Source organism: Sparus aurata, chromosome 9, assembly GCF_900880675.1.
Source record: "Sparus aurata chromosome 9, fSpaAur1.1, whole genome shotgun sequence".
NCBI classification, from domain to species: Eukaryota; Metazoa; Chordata; class Actinopteri; order Spariformes; family Sparidae; genus Sparus; species Sparus aurata.
In genome coordinates, this window is record NC_044195.1 from 4,067,835 (window position 1) to 4,089,907 (window position 22,073).

Consider the following 22,073-nt stretch of genomic DNA (forward strand, 5'->3'; position numbering starts at 1 on the left):
CACCCACGATGCCTCTAGCAATGCCCCTGGTCGAACCAAGCGCTGGTGGATCATGGTCTGTTCACAACCCGAGTCCAGCAGAGCTTGGTGTGTACCCCCCTGTATACATACCGGTATACGGTACGTCCCTTCCGAACCGGGGGAGGGGGTTGGTGGCCCTGCAACCCGAACCACTTGTCCGACCTCCATGAGCGGGCCCGCACCGCCAGCACACCTGCCCCAGTGTCTGAGGAGCCCCCCGGGGTGCCGGATGATCAGACACGTAGGCTGGGCCCTGGGGAGCAAAAGGAAGGGTGTTAGTAGCAGAGCGGAGCGTGCTCCGGAGGTGTATGCGTGTGTGCGTGTGGTGCAGGGTGCTGCGCGGCAGCCGCCGGGAACCTCCTCCTCGGGGCCAGGGTGGGACGGCCCGCGGGGATCACCGCTGGCCTGGCCTCCTCCTTCATGCTCAGCCGGGGAAGGGAGAGATGGTCCTCCGCGAGCACGATCGCGGCCTTGATGTCGGAGGGACGGTGGCACTGGACCCAATTGGAGGTGGACGAGGGTAATCCGGCGACGAACTGCTCCAGTGCCATCTGTCCATCGATGTCCTCAGCGGAGTTTGTGCCCAGCTGGAGCCAGTGCCTCGCTGCGTCGAGGAGCCGCTGCGAGTAGGAGAACGGCCTCCTCAAAAGAGAGCCCCCTGAACCGCGGCCGGTGTCCCTCTGGCGTGCTGCCTAGTCGGTCCAGGATGGCTCTCTTTGCGCCACGCCGGTGAGCAGGGGGAGAAGCCGGACCACCCTCTCCCCCTCCGGCCACCCACACGCCTCCGCCGTGCCCTCGAAGATGTCCAGGTATGCCTCCGGATCATCTTCAGCGGTCATCCGTTGGAGGGCAATCAGCCTAGGCCGGCCCCGACTGGGCTCCGGGTTGGCGACCGGGGCGCCCTGGGCGGCCGGGCGCTGCAGCAGCTCCCGCAGGAGAGCACGATCGTCCCGCTGTGCCGCCGCGATGTCCGCCAGTGCCTGCGACTGCTGCCGCTGGAGCACGGTGGTGCTCTCCTGCATCACAGCGAGGTGCTGGAGGGCCAGCGACAGCGGCGTCTGCCCTTCCATGTCCCTGTTCAGGCGCCAGAATGTGAGCTTCACTGCTCACGCTCGCTCGGGGGGGAAGGGAAAGGAGGCAGGAAGCCAGCGTTGCTTGCTGAAAGGTGCGCTTTATTGTCTGGCACGGACAGACGAAATAAATGAAAGTGAATATAACAAAGGAACAGCCGTCACCCTGACGACTGAGGCTTGGGTTTGCTCTGGTGTCCGCTGCCCGTCTCTGTTCCGGTCCGGCTCCCGGACCCAGCCTAATGCAAGAGATCAGAACCAGGTCACAAGCATGCTTATATAGCTGACTGATTACCTGATTCTCCTGCTGTCTGAACACCGGCTGAGCCACTCCTCCCTCTCCTCCAGCAGCCGGCGCCCTAACCACACCCCACTGCCACAAAGTGATTTTTAATTCTTATTTTCATGTATTTGTGTAGAAGTGAGCAACGGTTTAAAAACACAAATGAAGAAACTTTGTGGTGGAACTACAATAAAAAACTCATGGACATTACCAGATGCTGGGTTTCCTCCTTTTTAATGCTCTGCCAGGCCTTTACTGCAGCGGTTTTCAGTTGCTGTTTGTTTGTGGGCCTTTCTGTCTGACGTTTAGTCTTTAACAAGTGAAATGCATGCTCAATTGGGTTGAGATCAGGAGACTGACGTGGCCATTAAAGAATACTCCACTTCTTTGCTTTAATAAACTCCTGGCCCGCTTTGGCTTTTTGTTTTGGGTCACTGTCCATCTGTATTATGATACGCCGCCCAATCAATTTTGCTGCATTTGGCTGGATTTGAGCAGACAGTATGTCTCTGAACACCTCAGAATTCATCCGGCTGCTTCTGTCCTGTGTCACGTCATCAATAAACACTAGTGACCCAGTGCCACTGGCAGCCATGCATGCCCAAGCCATCACACTGCCTCCGCCGTGTTTTACAGATGATGTGGTATGCTTTGGATCATGAGCTGTACCACGCCTTCTCCATAATTTTTTCTTGCCATCATTCTGGTAGAGGTTGATTTTGGTTTCATCTGTCCAAATACAGTTCTTCCAGAACTGTGCTGGCTTTTTTAGATGTTTTTTTTTAGCGAAGTCCAATCTAGCCTTTCTAATCTTGAGGCTAATGAGTGGCTTGCACCGTGCAGTGAACCCTCTGTATTTACTTTCATGCAGTCTTCTCTTTATGGTAGACTTGGAGATTGATACGTCTACCTCCTGTAGTGTTGTCCACTTGGTCGGCTGTTGTAAAGGGGTTTCTCTTCACCATGGAGATGATTCTGCGATCATCCACCACTGTTGTCTTCCGTGGACATCCAGGTCTTTTTGCGTTGCTGAGTTCACCAGTGCTTTCTCTCTTTCTCAGGATGTACCAAACTGTAGATTTTGCCACTCCTAATATTGTAGCAATTTCTTGGATGGGTTTTTTCTGTTTTTGCAGTTTAAGGATGGCTTGTTTCACCTGCATGGAGAGCTCCTTTGACCGCATGTTGTCTTCACAGCAAAATCTTCCAAATGCAAGCACCACACCTCAAATCAACTCCAGGCCTTTTATATGCTTAATTGATAATGACATAACAAGAGTTGCCCACACCTGCCCATGAAATAGCCTTTGAGTCAATTGTCCAATTACTTTTGGTCCCTTTTAAAAGAGGGTGGCACATGTTAAGGAGCTGAAACTCCTAAACCCTTCATCCAATTCGAATGTGGATACCCTCAAATGAACACCAACACACAAGCATATCAAAAAGCATCCTTGATCTCAGAAGATTTCACCCTAAAGCATCAATTTCCCAATTAACGAGTTGCTCTTAATTTATACCTGAATGGGCAATTGGTGCCAAATTATTCATATACAAGACAACAAACTTTCAAATTAAGCACATACATCATACCCCCTGTTGTTTTACACACCGCCATCATGACACACAATGAAACCTCAGATGCTGTTTAGCTGATGTTCTTTAATTGAGGAACAAGTATTGTGAGTGTTTGACAGGCAAATTGTGTCTATGTTGACATCGCAGTTGATGGGTCACCGTTGTTGGAGGGAAAGCTGAATAAATCCCCCAGAAGTGAAGGGTACTTGACGTTATTCACTGTAGGTCCACCAGCATCAAACCTCACTTTCACAGCAAACTGGAGATGACAGGAATACACAAGTCACTACACAACTCTGACAGCATAAATACTTTATTGTTCAGTGTTGCAACAACTGATTATTTTTGTCTCCTCTTTGTTTTTATTATTTGTTGCTGTCTTTTTAATATTTTAACTTTATTATTGGTTCTTTGTGATAGATCTCTCCTTTATTTGTCTTAATCTGTTCCGTACTTTATACAAGCTGAAAATCACATTTCAGTGTGTATTAAAAGTGCTGTGTAAGTACTGCCACCTTGTTTAAAGCTTTACAACTTAAGGATATACTTAACTTCCTGTAAAATGATTAAACCACGAGGACAGAAAACAAAATTACTAATTTAGCTATTTGTTTTAAACAAAGTTTTTTTTAAATGGTCCCAAGATTGTTAAATATGAAAGAAAGAAAGAAAGAAAGAAAGAAAGGAAGAAAGAAAGAATGAAAAAAGTATAATAAGGTTGGTGATACTAAACAACATAAGGATTGAAACAAAGACCAAAAAGGCATATGGGAAGTAGATAAACTGCATCTGTCGACATGACATTCCTGTTTTGTCCTCACTATGAGACACACTTGTGACACCATCAGGGGTGCATAAGATTCAGTGGCCATTTTATGTCTTTCTGGAGCTTTTAAGGGATGGCAGAGGAGTTTAGCAGAGACTTAATGACTAGGATAGGCTGAAAATCCAGAGAGGCAAAGAACAGCTTGAAACCGTGACAGAGAAAACATTGAGAAATAGGCAAGAACTACATCAGCATACACACAATCACACACACACGGAATAAGTCCATTCTCATTCTGTCCATGCAAGCCTTTGTTGCCATGCCATGGTGTATATCTCTCCTGCTCACCTGTTTCTGCTTAGACTTGGCTGTGGCAAAGCATACTAAATCAGCATTACATAGGAAAGATACAAATGCAAGACAGAAGAACAAAGGAGCTACTTCCTTCCTTTTTGACCACCTGTGTGTGTGTGTGTGTGTGTGTGTGTGTGAGTGTGTGTGTGTGTTTCTCTTCTGAGTCATCTTCTGTGCACAATAAATTGTCGTTTTGTCCCTTTGACCATTTCTTTCCACTCACTTTCTGCTTTTGGTTCACATATGCACTGAGTCATCCCAGATAGGGGCAAAAATGCAGACTGATTTTCAATTACAGCTATTTAGAAATCTTTGCACACTCTGTGAAATCACTTGGTGTCATTTTCTGATACACTCTCACCTAAAAAGGAAAAAAAGTCTCCCCCTTCCACTTCCACTTTCCTGCTTCTTTTGTTTTATATATATAAATTACTGCCATTCGTCTCTTTACCTTTAAGATGTCGTCAGGCATTACTGGGGGAGCAGGGTGCTCCATCCAGTTAATACCAGCCAGGAGAGTGTGGTAGTCAATCGTGTCCCTATCTGCAAACCTACAGCAGACATGCATCCAGATTAGAAACAGGTACATACTATGCAGAAACCTATTTAGAAAATAACAAAGCCAACATCCCTCACTTGATTTAAATGAAGCTATTTTGCTCTACTTCCAATGCATGATTTTAGTGGATAGTGGATGTCAGTCTAAATGCTGCTTCAGAGAATGTTTAATCATGCCAAGAAATATTTCTGGGCAAAGAAATGGGACTGGGCTACATTTTACAATAAATTACATAAATCATTCAAAACCAGTCTGAAAATGCAATGTGACCTCGGAACTGTTCTATCCAGAGTTGTTCAGTGATTAGTGGGCTCTTACTTGCTGAGCAGACCTCCCAGCAGGTTCTCAGGCAGAGGAAGCCGGAAGGCCTTGCAGATGGTCCATGTCTCGTTGGTGGAAAGACGGCCCGTCCTGGAGGCACAAAGGACAGCAGTGACAAAGGTTTCTAATGTAAGAAAACAACAAACTCTACTTGTGTAACTTTGTATTTCGACCCACACAAGGCTGCTTATGTAATTTATACATGAACCTTCAAGGCTAGAATCTACACTAAACTTCAAAATAATCCACATTTATAGGATTTTTTGGTAACTTAATAAGGAACACTGAACCGGATGTTGGACACATAGTGTAAGATCAGAGGAAATATGCCATCAGCATGAATTAGCCTTTGTTCATACTTTTTAAAGCTATCACTCTTATGTATACTATAAATAGTATTTAAAATGTCTCAAACTGAATTTGTCAGAGACATCAAGGACCTTTTGCCAGTCTTCACTTTTGAGCAGACCTTTGAAGCTCTGCTTGAGGGTTAAAACTTTCACTGGCCTTTCACTTGGCCAATATTATTAGCAGATATATCGGTCTCTGTATATATGTTGACTGATATGACTTGATATCATTATCTCATAGGATTTTTTATGATTTTCATGCAGAGAACAATGCTTGGTGTAATTTATAATCATTAAATTCACTTGTCCCAAGTCCCACCCATTTTCCCTCTATGTTCCAATAACAGCTGACCAAGCTTGGTATCCAGATGAATCTCCCTTCATCCGTTTCCTGTCAAATTTATAAATGCTATGTGCTAGGTTTTTCTATGTTATAAAGACAAACAAGTTAAGAAGATTGCTAAAAGTATTGCTGGGGGACCTGCAGCTGTACCTCGATACCTTGAATGTGTGGAAGGCATTTTGTTTATTCTGTCCCCAAAACTGTTAAGTCAACTTTGTCTGATGTGAAGAGGTGATTATGCTGTGAGTAAGACCAGAGTCCTGCACGGGTCTTATTTTGCAAACCCGCACCCGCCCGTACCCGTCGTACTTAAAACCGCATCCGACCCGTTTCCCGACAGTAGCACAAATTACATTCCGCACCCGAGCCGACCCGCTATAAATTGATACCGATGCCCGACCCGCACCCGAAGCAAAATTAGACTGACGCAATTTTTAAAAATGAAAGTAAGCCAGCTTGGGGAATGGGAGTTCTGGGAGGGCGCAAGCACGCATGAATGAGCTCATATGAAATATACCGTATTGACCCGAATATCGGACGACCCTGATTATAAGACCACCCCTCTTTTCAAGACTAATCTTCAGAAAAAGACTCTGATAACCAAAATTAGTTTCTCAATAACAAACTCACATACCCTCCTGTCAATCTCTTGGAAGCGGCCGCTTAGAGGACCACGATAAGCTTTTCTCTTACTGTTAGCATTTTCAGACGATCTTTTTGGACCCGCCATCTTCGGACGTTACACTCCGTAACTCCATATTTCTTGGCTGGCTGACAGTTGTTTGGCGCCTCCGCTTCATTGACCACCATTATCTTAAAATTAGCATCATAGCTCCGCCTGAGATGTCTGTTAACTTGCCCCACACTTGATCCACTTTGCTCCGTAAAATCACAGCATCTCTCAATTTTTTTATCTCCTGTCACTTCTTCTCCGCTGTGATTGACAGATAACCCGAGCCACAGTGTCAGTGAGGTCTCTACAATAAGCTGGTGCCCTCTGCTGTTGTGGTCGTGTAGCGACCCAGACAACTATCAGCATGTGTCAACAGTTAGACCCCGATTATAAGACGACCCCACATTTACACATAATTTTCATCGAAAAAAACCTCGTCCTATATTCGGGTCAATACGGTACATGTTTATCATTTTGAAATGCAGGCATATTTTTGTAGATGTGTCGCTAATTTTTTTTTTTTGCACCTGACGCCATGAAAACGACAATCGCAAACCCCGACCCGCGCTCTCTAGGCGTCCGACCCGAACCGCACCCGTGTCCAACACAGGACATTATTTTTCACCCGTTTCATCCAAATTGTGCGCCCGTGTGTACCTGAACCCGTGCAGGACTCTGAGTAAGACCATTAGCAGAAAACATCAAAGACGCCTGCATTTGTTCAATGCTAACATAACAATCACATTATATTGCGGCCACAATTTCATGGACGCATCACATTATATAATTTCAGACCTCAAGCACGCCAGGCAACTGCTGGAGGAGAAGAAATCCGGGAAGCTCGAAACCACCAGGGAGCAAATGGAACAACACGTCAAAAGGCAGTGCAGTGACCCGTTAAGAAACGTCCCACTAGGAATACCAGGGTACGTGCCCCGGCCTGCGCCACCGACGACTGAGTTCAACATTAAGCCCCCCAAGCTCAGCGAAGTCAAGCAAGTCGTGAAGAAGGCGAGGTCCTCATCAGCACCAGGCCCCAATGGAGTCCCGTACAAGCTCTATAAGAACTCCCCCAAGGTACTAGAGCAGTTATGGTACCTAATGAGAACTGCCTGGAAAAAGCAGCTCATTCCATTGGAGTGGTTAAGGGCTGTAGCGGTCTTCATCCTGAAGGAAGCAAACTCCAAAGACATTGGCCAATTCAGAAACATCGCCCTGCTGAACGTAGAAGGGAAAATCTTATTCGCAGTGATGGCCAGAAGGATAACCACCTACCTGCTAGAGAATGGCTACATTGACACTAGCTGCCAGAAAGCAGGAGTCCCAGGTTTCCCAGGGTGCGTAGAGCACTCTGCGATGATCTGGGACCAGATCCAGAGGGCCAAGCGGGAAAAAAACGACCTGCACGTCATCTGGCTCGACCTCGCCAACGAGTACGGATCTGTGTCCCACACCAGCTGATCAACTACGCCTTGGAGTTTTTCCACACGCCTCCCTGCATCAAGAACCTGGTAGCGCTCTACTACAGCGATCTGCAGATGTGCTTTGCCCTCCAGGGCTTCACCACCGGGTGGCAGCATCTAGAAGTGGGAATCGCAATTGGGAGTGCCATTTCTCCAATCCTGTTCATTGCAGCCTTTGAGATAATTCTCATAGGAGCAAAGCAAATGGTTGGAGGAATCAAACTACTATCTGGCCAGAGGTTACCCCCGCTGAGGAGCTATATGGACGACGTCACCAGCCGCCTTCAGACAGCAGCATGTACATCCAGACTGCTGAGAAGGATGGACGAGTTGATGTCATGGGCCAGAATGAAGATCAAGCCCTCCAAATCCTGTAGCCTGTCACTCAGAAGGGGAGTCAGAAACGACAACGCCATCTTTGTCGTCAGGGGAGAGAAAATGCCCCTCCTGTCTGTGCAACCGATAAAAAGCCTAGGGAGGCAGTACACCGCAGAGCTGTCCGACAAACAGATGGGGAGGACCGTAATGAAACAGCTAACGGATGGGCTGGCAAAGATCGACCAGAGCCAACTCCCTGGGAAGTACAAGGTCTGGTGCTACCAGTTTACACTCTACAGGAGGGTGATGTGGCCCCTGAAAATGAGTGAGATCCCCTCATCCACCGTGAGTAAGATGGATGGAAAAGCCAACTCATTCATCAGAAAGTGGCTGGGTCTGCCACGGTGCCTTTCTGAAACGGGCCTCTTCGGGAAGAATGCACTGCAGCTTCCACTGCCGTCCATCAGTCTGGGTTACATGCAGGAGAAGAGAGAGAGTCCACTGACCAGTCAGTGAGGTTCCCAAGGCACGCCAAGGTTCCCACTGGCCGAAAGTGGAACGCCCAAGCTGAGGTCGACCAAGCTGTCAGTAGGCTGCACTACCAATAGATCATGGGCATAGTCCAGGCAGAAAGAGCAGGGCTAGGATGGGGAGAAACGCCACGGTTCTGGTCCAAGGCTAACCGCAAGGAGAGGAAGGAGATGGTGGTGGCGGAGGTGTCGGGGATAGAGGAAGAGCACTACAAAATCAAGGCTGTGTCACAGGGCCGACAAGGAAGCTGGACATCCTGGGAGGGAATTGTCAACCGGAACATCAATTGGTCTGACCTGTGGAAGATCCCACAAGCAAGGATCAGCTTCCTCATTCGAGCAAGTTATGAAACGCTTCCCTGTCCTCGTAACATTCACCAATGGTTCGGGAACGAGGAAAGCTGCTCACTCTGCAGTGCCCCCAATGCAAGCCTCCAGCACATCTTGTCGGGCTGCAAGATCGCACTCTCCCAGGGGCGCTATAGATGGCGTCACGACCAGGTCCTGAGGAAACTGGCCGAGGTGCTGGAGGGTTGTCGACAGGGCAGCAAAGAATCACCACCAGATTTGTCACGGAAGGGGACGGACAAAGATACACCAGGCCAAGAGAGACATCAAGGCCCTTTCCCCCTGACCTGGAGTGGGACACGAGGGTCGATCTAAACAAGCAGCTCCGGTTCTCCACGGAGATCATAACTACGTCTCTCCACCCCGACATTGTGGTGTGGTCCAACAAGGCAAGAGCGGTGCACCTCATCGAGCTGATGGTGCCTTCAGAAGAGGGGATTGAGGCCTCCTATGAGTGCAAGAAGGCCAAGTACTCCGAGCTGGCTGCTGAATGCCGGGAGGCTGGCTGGAAGTCCACCATCTACCCAGTGGAGGTTGGCTGCCGAGGCTATAGGGGCTGTCAACCACACGCCTGCTGAGGGACGCAGGAGTGACTGGAGGGAGGCTGAGGAAGGCCACAAAGGAGCTGGCAGAGGAGGCCGATAAAGGCAGCTTTTGGCTCTGGCTGAGGAGGAAGGACAGGAACTGGGGAAAGAACACGTAACCCCGACAACAGCCGCAGGGGGTAACTTCTATCAGCTGCAGGGGGTGACAGGGAGACGTCCTTGTCACTGCTCCGCCACCAGGAGACGTTCTAGCGATTAAAGGAGCGAAACGTTGGTGAACGGTGGTTCCTAGCTGATGACCCTGCAGCTGACCCGTGGGCACCGGAGGAGGTGCGACAGGCAGCAATGCCTAGCAGGAAATACCATCTACCTGTACATTAGCTGCCAATGTTTGCAAAACACCAGCTAACTAGCTTGCTAACATAGAGTGGAAAGCTAACATTAGATCAAGAGAAATTAGCCTACTGTCAGATCACCAAAGTCAGCCAGGTTTGCTTCCTCCTGATTTTTATAACATTAACAAGATTTGGAAAAGGACAATTAGGCACAAAAGTTAAATTTTCGTTTCCGGTGTAAGTTTAATCCATGGTCTAAATCACCATGAAACTGTGTTAGACTCCCTCTCGAGAGATCAAGTTAGCAGAACGCTAATTTACGGAGTTTTACCAACCTCAGAACCGCACGACAACAATACACTGCAGTAAATGGATCCAAATATAAACCGCCACCAAAAAGCCACAAATAATGCTCAGAACAGCACCAAACTTCAGCAACAGTACAAATAGGGTCTCAGCACATAGTCCGGGGCATCTAACCTCCGCTAGCTTAGCTGGATTTGGGAAGCTAAGAACAGATTTCAACTCTCCTCCATCAGCTTCCGGGTCAGGGAAGTCCCGACGCGACGATTACCGAGTGCGGTAATAATAACTGTTATAAACTGGCAGGTAAGACACATATGAACTTTGATTGCTTTTCCATGGAGTCATAATCATACATTTTCATCCATGAGCCGCAGAACTCTACTGCACTTGGTAATCGAGTCGTCGGGACTTCCCGTCAACAGGAAGCTGCTGCAGAAGAGTGGTAAATGTTGTCAGCTTTTCAGTAGAAATCCAGCTACGCTAGTGGAGTTTTAATGCCCCGGACTATGTGCTGAGACCCTATTTGTACTGTTGCTGAAGTTTGGTGCTGTTCTGAGCATTATTTGTGGCTTTTTGGTGGCGGTTTATATTCGGATCCATTTACTGCAGTGTATTGTTGTCGTGTGGTCGTTTCTGAGGTTGATAAAACTCCGTAAATTAGCGGTCTGCTAACTTGATCTCTCGAAAGGGAGTCTAACACAGTTTCACGGTGTGTTAGACCATCGATTAAATTTACACCGGAATATATAATATAATATCTATAATATCCCTTTAAGTGTGTGTATATTGACAGATATATCGACTTCAGAAGTTTATACCTACAAATATCGGTGTTGGCACTGGCTCCAAAAATCAAACATTAATCAGGCTCTAGCATTCAGTTTTGACGGTTGAGGATAGAGTAAGGTTAAGTGTGTGTATCGGTGCGTGTATGTGTCTGAGAAACAGAGGATGCTTGTCCTCTAAGACCAGAGTTGTTTTCTACTGTGATGCCAGAAGGTCCACAGGCTCATTCTTGTAATGCCATCTTCAGTAGAATGATATTAATCTAGTTATCTCTGTCACTAATAAAGCAATTTGAAAAGAAAAGTCAGCTTAACCTTGGGGCACTCATTGAACATTGACTATCCATTTCAGCTAACCTGCCCACGTCAAAGATCTACTACATATGGATGGGTGCTTCTGTGTAAGACACATGCATTAAATATGTAATTTTACGCACAAAAAGACAATGAAGGTGAAAATAGGGAGAAAGACACAGACCTTGTATGTGTGTGTTCTCTGGCCAGCAGAGCTACATGCCATACAGGTCTGTAAGGACCATCTGGTTCCAATGCTCCACTCTCACACTGCTGGAACTAATTGTTACTCTGAGATATGGGTCCACTGGCTGCACGATTGATGTCTTGTTGTGACTCTATCTGCCTGTGTGTTTCTGCTGCAACAGGGTTTTAAGTAAAACATCTGTGTGTGTGTGTGTGTGTGTGTGTGTGTGTCTGTGTGTGTGCACCCGCCCGCCTACTTGTGTCGGTCGTGGTATGTGAAGGCTCTGGCCATGTCAGGGAACTCTTCAAAGACGTTTTTCTTGAGGAAGTCCTGGGCCACAGCCAGCATCAGGCCCACATCCACCCCAGGCTGCTCATGCTCTGAGCAACTTCGGCTGAGCACGAGCACCTCATGCTCTGTCAGACCGCACTCCAGGCCCATCAGTAGGCCCCTATGGAGCATACATGCACACATGCATAAACGTAAAAAAAAATAACAGAGCTAAACTAACAAGACATACATACACCACATCTCACAGTTATAACTTTATAGGTGTAATTTGAAGACTATGGTCAGAATTCGAAGGTAGCTCCAAAAACATAGAGGGCAGCATATCACTAGAGTAGCCGGCAAATGCTGCTCTTTTCTAGTCATTCTTGGCTGTAGCTAGCTACCATTAGCTAACCAGCTCATGACTCAGTCGTGGAGCTAGCAGCTGTAGGGTTTGTCTGGACCAGGACCTTGGATCACAGTGTGAGTCACCAAGTGCAACTGTGCTCAGCTCAACTGGATTTGGTAGCCTGATATGAGAAACAGGGTCTGAATACAGCCTCCAAGACCCAAGACAGAGGTCAGTTTGACAATAGGAGATACAGTACGGAGGTGATTTACAATGGCTCTGACGAAGACTTTGACTTCGTGGACGAGAAGTGAAGTGAAAAGAAGAGAGTCAGACATCAGTAGTGGATGAAAATGATGTGTAGAGCTTGAATATTATCACATCTTGTTCTGTGAATTGAGGATTTATTTCAACCAAACCAGAGGTGATTGTGGAAAGACAAACCAAGAGTGTGTTGGTGACTTTAATTTAGTTTATATCTTTGTTCAGTAAGGAAAACACAAATAAGAATATTTTATTCCTTAACATTTTTTGACTTTATGTTGTATGATGCTATGAGCTGGCATATACTGTATCTCCCAGCTAAAACTACAGGGGCTATCATGATATTGCTTCATGCTGGTACAGTGGCAAAGTGGGATAATGAGATAGGACGGGCTGGGGCTAGATGGTTAGCATGCTTGCTTCAGTAGACATCGCTGCAACACAGAACATAGACGTCTGCGACATTATGTCAACACTATTGTTTCTTCACACTCTGTTGATATTAGTTATTTTTTCAGATGTTTGTAATTAAAATTCTGGCCATATCTTACGAATTGCTTCTTTAGAGCCAGCACATATAGGATTTCTCTCACTCAGGTCATACAAGAGGAACACTGGAAGGATTGAGCTATTTTTATTTTTTGCAGTATTACTGTACCTGAATGACTCATAGGGGATGAAGCCAGTGTTGCTGGGGTCAATAAGAGCCAGAAACTTTCCAATCTCCCTCTGTTTCTCCTCCGGAATGGAACGCAGTTTACTGAGGATGTTGCCCACATTGGCTTTGGGGAACTTAGACAGTAACACACAAACATGCAATATTATATCACACATACCATTAAGTTACACAAATGACAAATAACTGCTTCACAGTAATGTACATCTAACAGCTGATGGTTTGGAGTTAAGATCTCTTGAACCAGGCTGGGCAGCCTTGTTAGCTCTAGCAACCAGCTCATTGAAACCACTGCAATGAAAACAAGCTTGTGATACCAAAACCTTCAATATTAAACCCCACATAAACCTCAAAACAACAAGAAGCAAATATTCCTCCTTCAGTTCCCTAACTACCTCCTCAGGATGCTGCTCCATGTAGTTGAAGGTGTATTCATCAGCATCCAGAAGTTGGAAGTTCTTATTGTTGAGGCAGAGTGTAGCTCCGATGTATAAATCCTGAGCTGCAAAGTACTCAGGCAGCTCTCTCTTAAACAGCTCCTGGCCTGGCTTCTTCACACGGCCACGTGCCAGAAACTTACCACCAAGCACACCTGATACACGAGTGTGACAGAGGGAAGGATAAAAGCGAAGTAATTCTTAATTTCACTCATCCTGTTTGAACATGTTTTTTCAATTTAGCTGAAAATCAAGGTCCTTGGACCACAGTTTAAAAGTGCTGCCATTTTTTAACATGATTTTTTATTATTTTCCATAAACCTATGATGTACTATCAATTTTGAAATGCAAAAAATACTGTCAAATATTGATCTGAATTGATATCTCCATCTCTATAAAAGTAGGTGTATGCACTAACAGTCATCTGTTTTATCTGTTTTCAAAAGATTCCGGAAATGAACAGTGAATCTGACAAACCTCATGTTTGGCATGAGAGTCCTAGATTTGTATCTCAGGTCCTGGGGGGAGCTATGGTGCTTTTACCTGAGTTCCTCTGTGGCCGTTCAAACACACTGATGGAGTCATCACAGAGGTAGAAGGAGATGATGAATGCCCTCTTGCTGTCAACTGGATCATTGGTCACCATCTTGGCATGGAAATTCAGCACATTACTGTTCAGGCCACATCTAGGGAGATAAACAAATACTAGAGCTTGGGGCTTTCACTGACACACCTCTATTTCAGTGTCATTTGATTGTGAGTGTGATTGTGATTATGACTGCAATCCAACCTGTCTTTCTCCATAAATTTCCGGAGATCTTTCTGTGGGGGCTTGGGCAGCAGGCCCTGGCAGGAGCTTAGCGAGTCTTCCTCTGAGCCAAACCCATTGTAGGGGGGGACAGTCCTTGAGGGCTTAGGGACAGGGGGAGCTTTGTACTGCACTGGGCTGAAGTCCTCTGAGAAGAAGGAGAAAGAACAGACAAAACACTTAAAAGAAGAAAGAAACCCAGGAGGAGAGCTGAAGTGATCATAGGGCAGCAGGTAATCAATCCATGCAAGAGCACAGTAGCCTGGGCCTGACTATAACCCTAAGCTGACCTCTGACTGCTTTGAGTTAGACAAGACCCTCCATCACAGTGCTCTGTCACTAGGGGCTCTGCCTGGTTTACTACTGTGACTAATGCTATGAGCCCCAAAACCTGCCCAGGGTGGCAGACACATCCATGACCGGCTTAGATTTCTCCTGCTGGGGAATGCTGTATGTCTTGTGGTCCCTAGTGCCTTTAACTTTGGAGGCATGGAGAAATAGCAGTGCTAGAGGTCAGAGTATCTTATGTTTGGCAGACAGTGGTGCTCAACTGTAATTGGTTCTCCTATCTACTGACAAAGTAACCAAGAGAACCACAACATTATATAGATTGTATATTGTTTTCTTTGAAAAAGTAAATATATATATATTACTCAGAACATATAACTTTATTTAATTTTTAACGATATGAATAAAAGCAAAGGTATCTTGTGCCATTAGTCTCAGGAATCCGTTTTGCAGGAAGGTACTTTATATCTCTTGCTGACGCTTGCTCTTACTGCCACTACGTGTTCAGATCAGTGTATTGCAGGCATAAGCAAGATTCAAGATTAACTGAGCATAATATTGCAATAAAAGATTGTGTAATGACATTTTTGTTGTAATTCTCTAAGCTACATACACACAGAAAAAATCTAACTACACACACTAATTCATAAATATAAACAAGTCAGAATAATTAACTATTCCTGGTGGAATGTTGAGGATTAGTCACAGTCTGTGGAAAGAATCTGCTCTGTAGTCCTGTGGTACAACAGCAGCTACTTTAGATTTTTTTTTTTTCAAACAAAAGCAGGGTGAACAGACTGTGACTGGAGTTGGTGTAGTCTTTCTTAAATTGATAACAGGAGGTTAAATCAATTCAAATCTGTGAATAACTAAAATGCCACACATCCTTTTTATTTGATTCATTTTGATAGATTTTTACAGACTTGTGTTGCATAGATAAATCACATAACTGTAAAACAAACATTTTTGGATTAATAATTCAGTTAATAAGACATTAAAACACATTAAAACACATCATAGTATTTGGTTACCTATTCCGTATTTGGTGCGGTAGTAGTCTTTGGTGAAGTCATCACAATCAGCAATGATCACTTTCCTTCCCCACACATTTACCTCCCTGCCCACCGTCAGATCGCAGTCCTTATAAAAGTCTTCCTGGACTGCTCCTGTCTGCAAAACAAAGAGAGAAAATGGCAGAGAAGAAAATCAGATATGTGAAAGACCACACCTGTGGAATTCTGAAATTGACTGAATGTAGTAAGATGGAGATGAATTGTACATTTAGCTACATTTATATTGCAGTGCTGTAAATGAACCCAGAGCGGTCACCCTCCCTACAGTCAAGTTTTAGTTAAAGTGGTGTTCATGAAGAAGCTCACTGTGATACACTTATGCACTATTTAACCAAAAGCATGTGGACACTCAAATGTTATATGCAATTGAGTATTGAACTTTCCAAAGGTCATGGATGGAGTTGAGGGCAGGGCTGCATCCAGTAAAGTCAAATTATTCCACACTCAACTCAGAAAATCATTACTTTAGGCATCCATGATTTTGCACAGGGACCACTATTTACTGAAACAGGAAAAAGCTTTCCCCCAAACTGTCACTCAGTTGGGAGCATATTATTGTGTAAAATGTCATTATATGTTGTAGCATTAAGATTGGGAATTGGAAAGAATGTTTACCTTGATTGGTGTCCCCTTCATCTTGGTCATAAAGAATAGTTTGTTTTAGGCCAATTGATAGTACTGCAACCCCTGATACATGGGTGTCTCTCCAACATTTCATTTTTCATTCTTATTTTTATTGTTGTCATGTTCAGCATGTTTGTAGTGCGAGCATGGCTAAGACAGGACATACTTTGAGGCTGTCCAGTATGTAGCGTTTTCCCTGAGTCGAGGACGCAAACACATTCAGCACGGTGCGGTCTGTGATCTCTCCAGGCTGCTTCAGTTGGGCTGGTGCACACTACAGAGACATAACAAACAACCATGAGAAGGAGAGGGTAGAAACTGTTACACGAAACACGTTGTACAAGATCTTCACAAAACTTAGCACCACTTGCATGAAATCCCACACCTGGAGAGAGAAACCAAAAGATAAATAATCTCTCCTCAGGACATGCCAATCTCCCATTGCTGGTCGACCTTTAGGGCTGACATTTAATAAAAAGGCAACAGAAGAAACACATTTACTAGACTAAAAACACACACACACAAACACACATGATTGAGACCTGGGTGTCTTTCAAGATGAATTAGTCTTGAGTCAGTAACTGGAAGAGAAAGCCAAAATGCTTGAGGGAAACTGGATGCTCCAGCAGTCCTGTCAGACTGAATGAGGTCTTGGTGAGGGGAGGGATGTCGGGAGAAGGATGAAAAGAAGTCACCCAACCAGAAAGAGAAGCCGCTTTAAGCCTTCAGTTTGGAATAACTATCCATAAATGTAGTGTAGTACATTACTTAAAATTTGCATTTTAACGATAATCATGGTAAGTATTGGGAATTGCTTAAAACCAAGATAGGAAGACCGAACGCGACAGACGCGAATACAATCACTTCAGACGCTTCTATCGCGCCGCTTGATCATTTTGGACTATTCGCGTCATTCGCGCTTGACGCTCAGGGGAAAAAAGAGACGACGCGCTTGCCCGCTCATTTGTTAACCGGTATTTCTCAACCCGCTCTCTTTCCACGTCGATCATGGCTGATATCACCACCGTTGCTGCACTGTACCTGCTGTACAATCCCAGAAACGCCGGAAAACCACCCACCGTCGTGTCTGGGTTCATGAAGTCCTCTGGAGACGCACGGAGCTGGGGGAATTTCACTGTCTCTTCCAGGAGCTCCATCTGAATGACGACCGGTTCCAGCGGTACCTCGGGCTGACCGGAGCCCAGTTCGAGGACCTGTTAGCTCGGGGCGGGGCGGTACAGTGCAGCAACGGTGGTGACATCAGCCATGATCGACGTGGAAAGAGAGTGGTCTGAACGCCTCCTCTTTTTTAAATTTGTCCCGGTAGAACACCGCAGTGGTGTCGTACAGCACCGGGTGCCCACACACAGCTACAATAAGCTTTTCCTCCATCGTTGCTCTGAGCGACCGTAAACAACCGTACGTGAGGGAAGTGACGTCGTCGGCTTGAACTCGTCGCTGATTGGATGTCGCGGCGCGATGCCGCCTGAAAAGTTGGATATTTTCAACTTTATTCGCGCCGCTCCAGACGCCCCAGACGCCCCAGACGCTTCATTCGCGCCGCCGCCGCCTGAATCGCGTGTCATCGCGCCATTTACATTGATTTTCAATGTAGAGTTGCCGCTCCATTCGCGTCTATCGCGTTCGGTCTGAACGCCCCTTAATATTGAAGCCATCTATACTGAAAGGTTAAAAACATTTAACTGAATGTATTTCAGACATCACATTAAATACATCAGGAGATGACAATGTTCACCTACAATTTGATAAACTTTCACAGGAATTAAGTTTTATAGAGAGACAAAGACACTTTTAAACCATCAAGGTTAAAAAAAAAAGGGTGAGAAGCATAGCAACACTAGCATATACTGTTTTAACATAGAAAAAAGAGACAGAGAAATATATGATTATTATTATTATTACTATGATGTATATCAACAGCAACTAAACTGAACTAAATCTGAAACATAACACGCTTACAGTTATTTCATCACTACTTAATTTATAACTTCAATAGCCTCATAGCCTCTGACACAACTTTAAACAGATTCGATCATGGTGTCTCACCTTCGGTAGTTTGCTACGGCGTAAGAATTTGGACACATCTCTCCCAGAGTTTGGCGGAATAACCTCACAGATCTCTATGGTGTCATCAGCCAGGAAGTAATGCAGTATGAGCTCCCGGACGTCCCCGAACACACTCTCTGTGTCGTCCCAAAAGCAGTTGAAGCGCAGGACTTTACGGTCATGTTCCAGGTACTGCTTCAGTGTGTCACACCTCTCATATGGCCGAAGTGGCCTCATATTTTTCTCAATCTGGATGAGGGACCATTTCAAATAAGAAAAATCAATACATCTCATGTCAAATACATGAAAGAATTACATTTGGTTGAATATAGTGAAGTGACAGAAACTATTATTGATATTTTGAAAACTAAATAAACAGTCAATATGCCCTATATAACTGGACCTCTCGTAGGTCCCACAAGATTGTTATTTACATGATCCTGTTTAAATTGATTTAAAATTCCAACCATTTTAGCTAGAGAATTTTTGGCAGCCGAAAACTAAGGCTTCTGTCATTGTGGGTCATTAAGTTGTACTCTCATGATGATATCATATCATTATGTTACATATGATGGAAAATGAGGTGACAACACTTGCTAGTGTAGTTAAGTGGTGCTAGAGTCATTATGGCTTGACATGAACAGCCTTACAGCCTGGTCTGCTTGTACAGATTGTAAATAAAGCATTTTAAAATAATCCAACACATAGTGTAGGCACTGGGAACATTGCAAACTATCCAAATGCCTTTGCACTCATGTTTATGTTTCTATATTCAAAATGAATTACTAATTTATTGATCAGTTATTGATCAATCTTTATAGTTTATTGATTTTCACAACCTTTTAGGGATGTGAAACATTTGAAATTACTTGAAAAGGCCATTTTAATAGCAGAGTTCCAGATAATTCATAGACTTGCATAGATTTACAGCAAAAATTCTACTAAATTTAAAATGTGTTATTGTTGTTTTTATGTAAACGCCCTAAAAACAAGCTAAAACTATTTTACAAAGAAACCCCCCCCCCCCCAAAAAAAAACTTCTTTTGAAAGACACTGATTGCCTACCTGTTCTCGGAGGTTGCTGTAGGGGTCATCAGGTACAGTGGCACAGCCATTGAGCCGCACCCCAAGTTTTGTGAGAAAATTCCTTGTAAAAGAGTCACAGTTGGTCAAGGTGAATGAACGTGAGTACAGCACCATCTGTTGGTTGATGTTGAAATGGAAAATGTTGTAAAACTGGTCACCATCTGGGGGAGGTAGTGGCACACGCTGGCGACGAATAAGTGTTCCTGTCACAAGGAACAACAACAGAGCAATGTGAGCCAAAGTATGAATCTGAATCTCATCCTAACTCAGTGAAGGGTATTGTCTGTAGACTTTTGGTATTATTTAGCCGGTTGGAATCTTGAATGCAGTAAAAGTACATGAACAATAAAACATTTAAATCTGAGTTACATTCGCAAGATATTTCCTGCAATATCACAGGCACCTTGAGGGATGCCACTGTTCTTATACTCTGGCTCCACCACCTGTATGGTATCATCTTCCAGATAGAAGTAGATCTTACACCTCCTGATTCTGTACGTCTCATCCCGGGCGTCGGGCACAGCCTCCTGAAAGTACGCTTCAAAATACAAAACCTGGGGGTGGGGATGGGGAGTTGGCATGCAAAAAGGCAGTCCGTCAAATTATGGCATTTAGTTACATAACTGATCACTGGGTTTAAAGATCTTTCTCATAATGACTTAAGAGAAATATGCTAATGTTAATACTGCACAGTGTTTTTAAAAAAAGCTTTTAACATCAGAAAAGTTGTATCGTACTCAGTACTCACAGAATAAATGGAGCATTTACTGTACTGTATTCAAAACTTCCTTTTTTAAAGCCATTGCTAAATATCAGTTGGATTTTTCAGAAGATCAGTACTACATACCAACTGCTATGGAGAAAATGTGTGTATAACCTGGAAGGTAAAAACTGATCAATTTTAAGACAGTTCACCTGTTTGTCAAAGATAACCCAGGATGGTAAATCACTGCCCTGTCCTTTGGAGTTAACAGAATGAGTTGGTTTAATCTCCTGGCCAACTAGCAGCTCTCCTCCAATGCCTGACTTTGCAGATCCCACAAACATGGGGATTCCATGGGAATCGTTGAAATGTTGGGATTTGTGAAATCTTTCCTTCCCCAGCTGTCGGAGAGAAGAAAGAATGCAACTACTCAACTGCCAACCTAGAGAGAATGACCACTTTCTATTGAAATAATACTATAATATCAGTTTGGTACGGTACACAATCATGAAATCAATTATTTATGTATTAATAATTAGTGCATACAAAGCAAATAGATAGATAGATAGAATTACTTTAATGATCCCAGACTGGGAAATTATTTAAAGATGAGCAAATAGTCATGAAATTACAATAAAAAATATTTGCCTGGAAAGACATAGGCCATTTACCTGGAAATGACATGTCATTCAGTTACATTAGGCTTCAAAAAACTGAAAAGTTCTTTGAAAGCCTTGTGGTGATATCAAAGACAACTTCGTTCAACCATAAAACAACCTGTAATCACCAGTTCTGAACATTTCTGTTGCCTTATCCAAAAATGCCATCTTAATAAACGTCTGTGATTAAAATTTGTCTTAATTAATTTCTTTCCACTTTTTTGTTGTTTTACATCTGTTCAAATGCAAAGCCTAACCCTACAAACACAACACAGAACAAACACAAAGGGACAACATCAAAAACAATTAGGCTACATTCACTTTATGTTACATGCTTTCAAATGCTTTCAAACTATATTTTTTTAACAACTTAAAAGGTATAATTGACTTTCATGTGTTGAACATACGGTGGTGCAACTGCCTACTATTTTTTTTCTTTTCTTAATTTATTTATTTTTTTGTTTCCTATGTTTCATGTTCTATTTCTTTTCGTGTACAGCACTTTGTTCCAGCCACCTTAAAGCGCTTTATAAATAAAGTTGAGTTGAGTACTGTTTAATTTCATTATGAGAGTTGGCTTGGGCCCTGACTGTTTTATGAAGAATGAATTTATCCTGAAAAACAAACAACGTCTTATTTCCAACACTTTCTTGACTAAAGTGCACCATACACGCTACAACAAACATATTTATTTTTTAAACATTCTTTAGTTTCTCTCTCAGAAAGAAGCCAACCACCAAAACACCCCTCTAATACAATGAAAGAAAACAGGGCACATGCTGTCTGTTAACAATCTCCATTATGAATCTTTCCAACACACTTGCTGTGCTGTTGTTGAACTAGCTTACTGTAAGGTTCATTAACGTCACCAAAAGGTAGGCGAAATAAAACACTAAATGCTCCGTTTACTGAACAGGTTCAATTAGTCTCTTTAACTTGTATCTAAAATACATTTGTTGTATCTCTTATCTACCCACGCACATAAAGACGCCTCGTTGGTTTGTTAAACACTCAAAGACGAAGTAGCCTGTAAGTTCATTCGGGAACCTGCTCACATACGAGACTGTAGAGTTAGCTTAATTAAGACTAGCTAGCTAACCTGAACTTCGGTGCAGTGACTTACTTGTTTATTGGGACAGTAACCAGGTAGGAATGGTAAAGCCATGGCTGTAAACTAAAACGGTTGATTGTTTCTTCATACAAGTCCGCTGCTGTGCTGTTATTGGTTTCCATGGAAGCTGTTTGTTGGGGGTATCCCTTGGCGACGGCTGATGTTTAAACCACCCAAAACGTCACTGGTACACATGGTACAGAGCGTCAGTGATGTGCAGGTGGAGTGAAGT

The 22,073-nt window shown here is 44.2% G+C and overlaps 1 protein-coding gene across 2 annotated transcripts; it reads right to left on the reverse strand.

Annotated features, from left to right (window-relative positions):
* Positions 1 to 3,013: 3,013 nt before the first annotated feature.
* On the reverse strand, positions 3,014 to 22,009 carry efhc2 (EF-hand domain (C-terminal) containing 2). Of its 2 annotated transcripts, XM_030428335.1 has the most exons (15): positions 21,854 to 22,009; positions 20,284 to 20,472; positions 19,772 to 19,922; positions 19,348 to 19,571; positions 18,283 to 18,531; positions 16,382 to 16,489; positions 15,550 to 15,688; positions 14,213 to 14,378; positions 13,966 to 14,108; positions 13,381 to 13,577; positions 12,968 to 13,101; positions 11,683 to 11,877; positions 4,947 to 5,039; positions 4,521 to 4,620; positions 3,014 to 3,208 (listed from the first exon to the last, which is right to left on the reverse strand). In XM_030428335.1, exons 1-15 carry the CDS (start codon positions 21,893 to 21,895, stop codon positions 3,080 to 3,082), a joined length of 2,259 nt encoding a protein of 752 aa, XP_030284195.1. In that variant the 5' UTR covers positions 21,896 to 22,009; the 3' UTR covers positions 3,014 to 3,079. The 2 variants fall into 2 exon arrangements, with proteins under 2 accessions (XP_030284195.1, XP_030284196.1); XM_030428336.1 differs by lacking the exon at positions 11,683 to 11,877.
* Between the last annotated feature and the right edge of the window lie 64 nt (positions 22,010 to 22,073).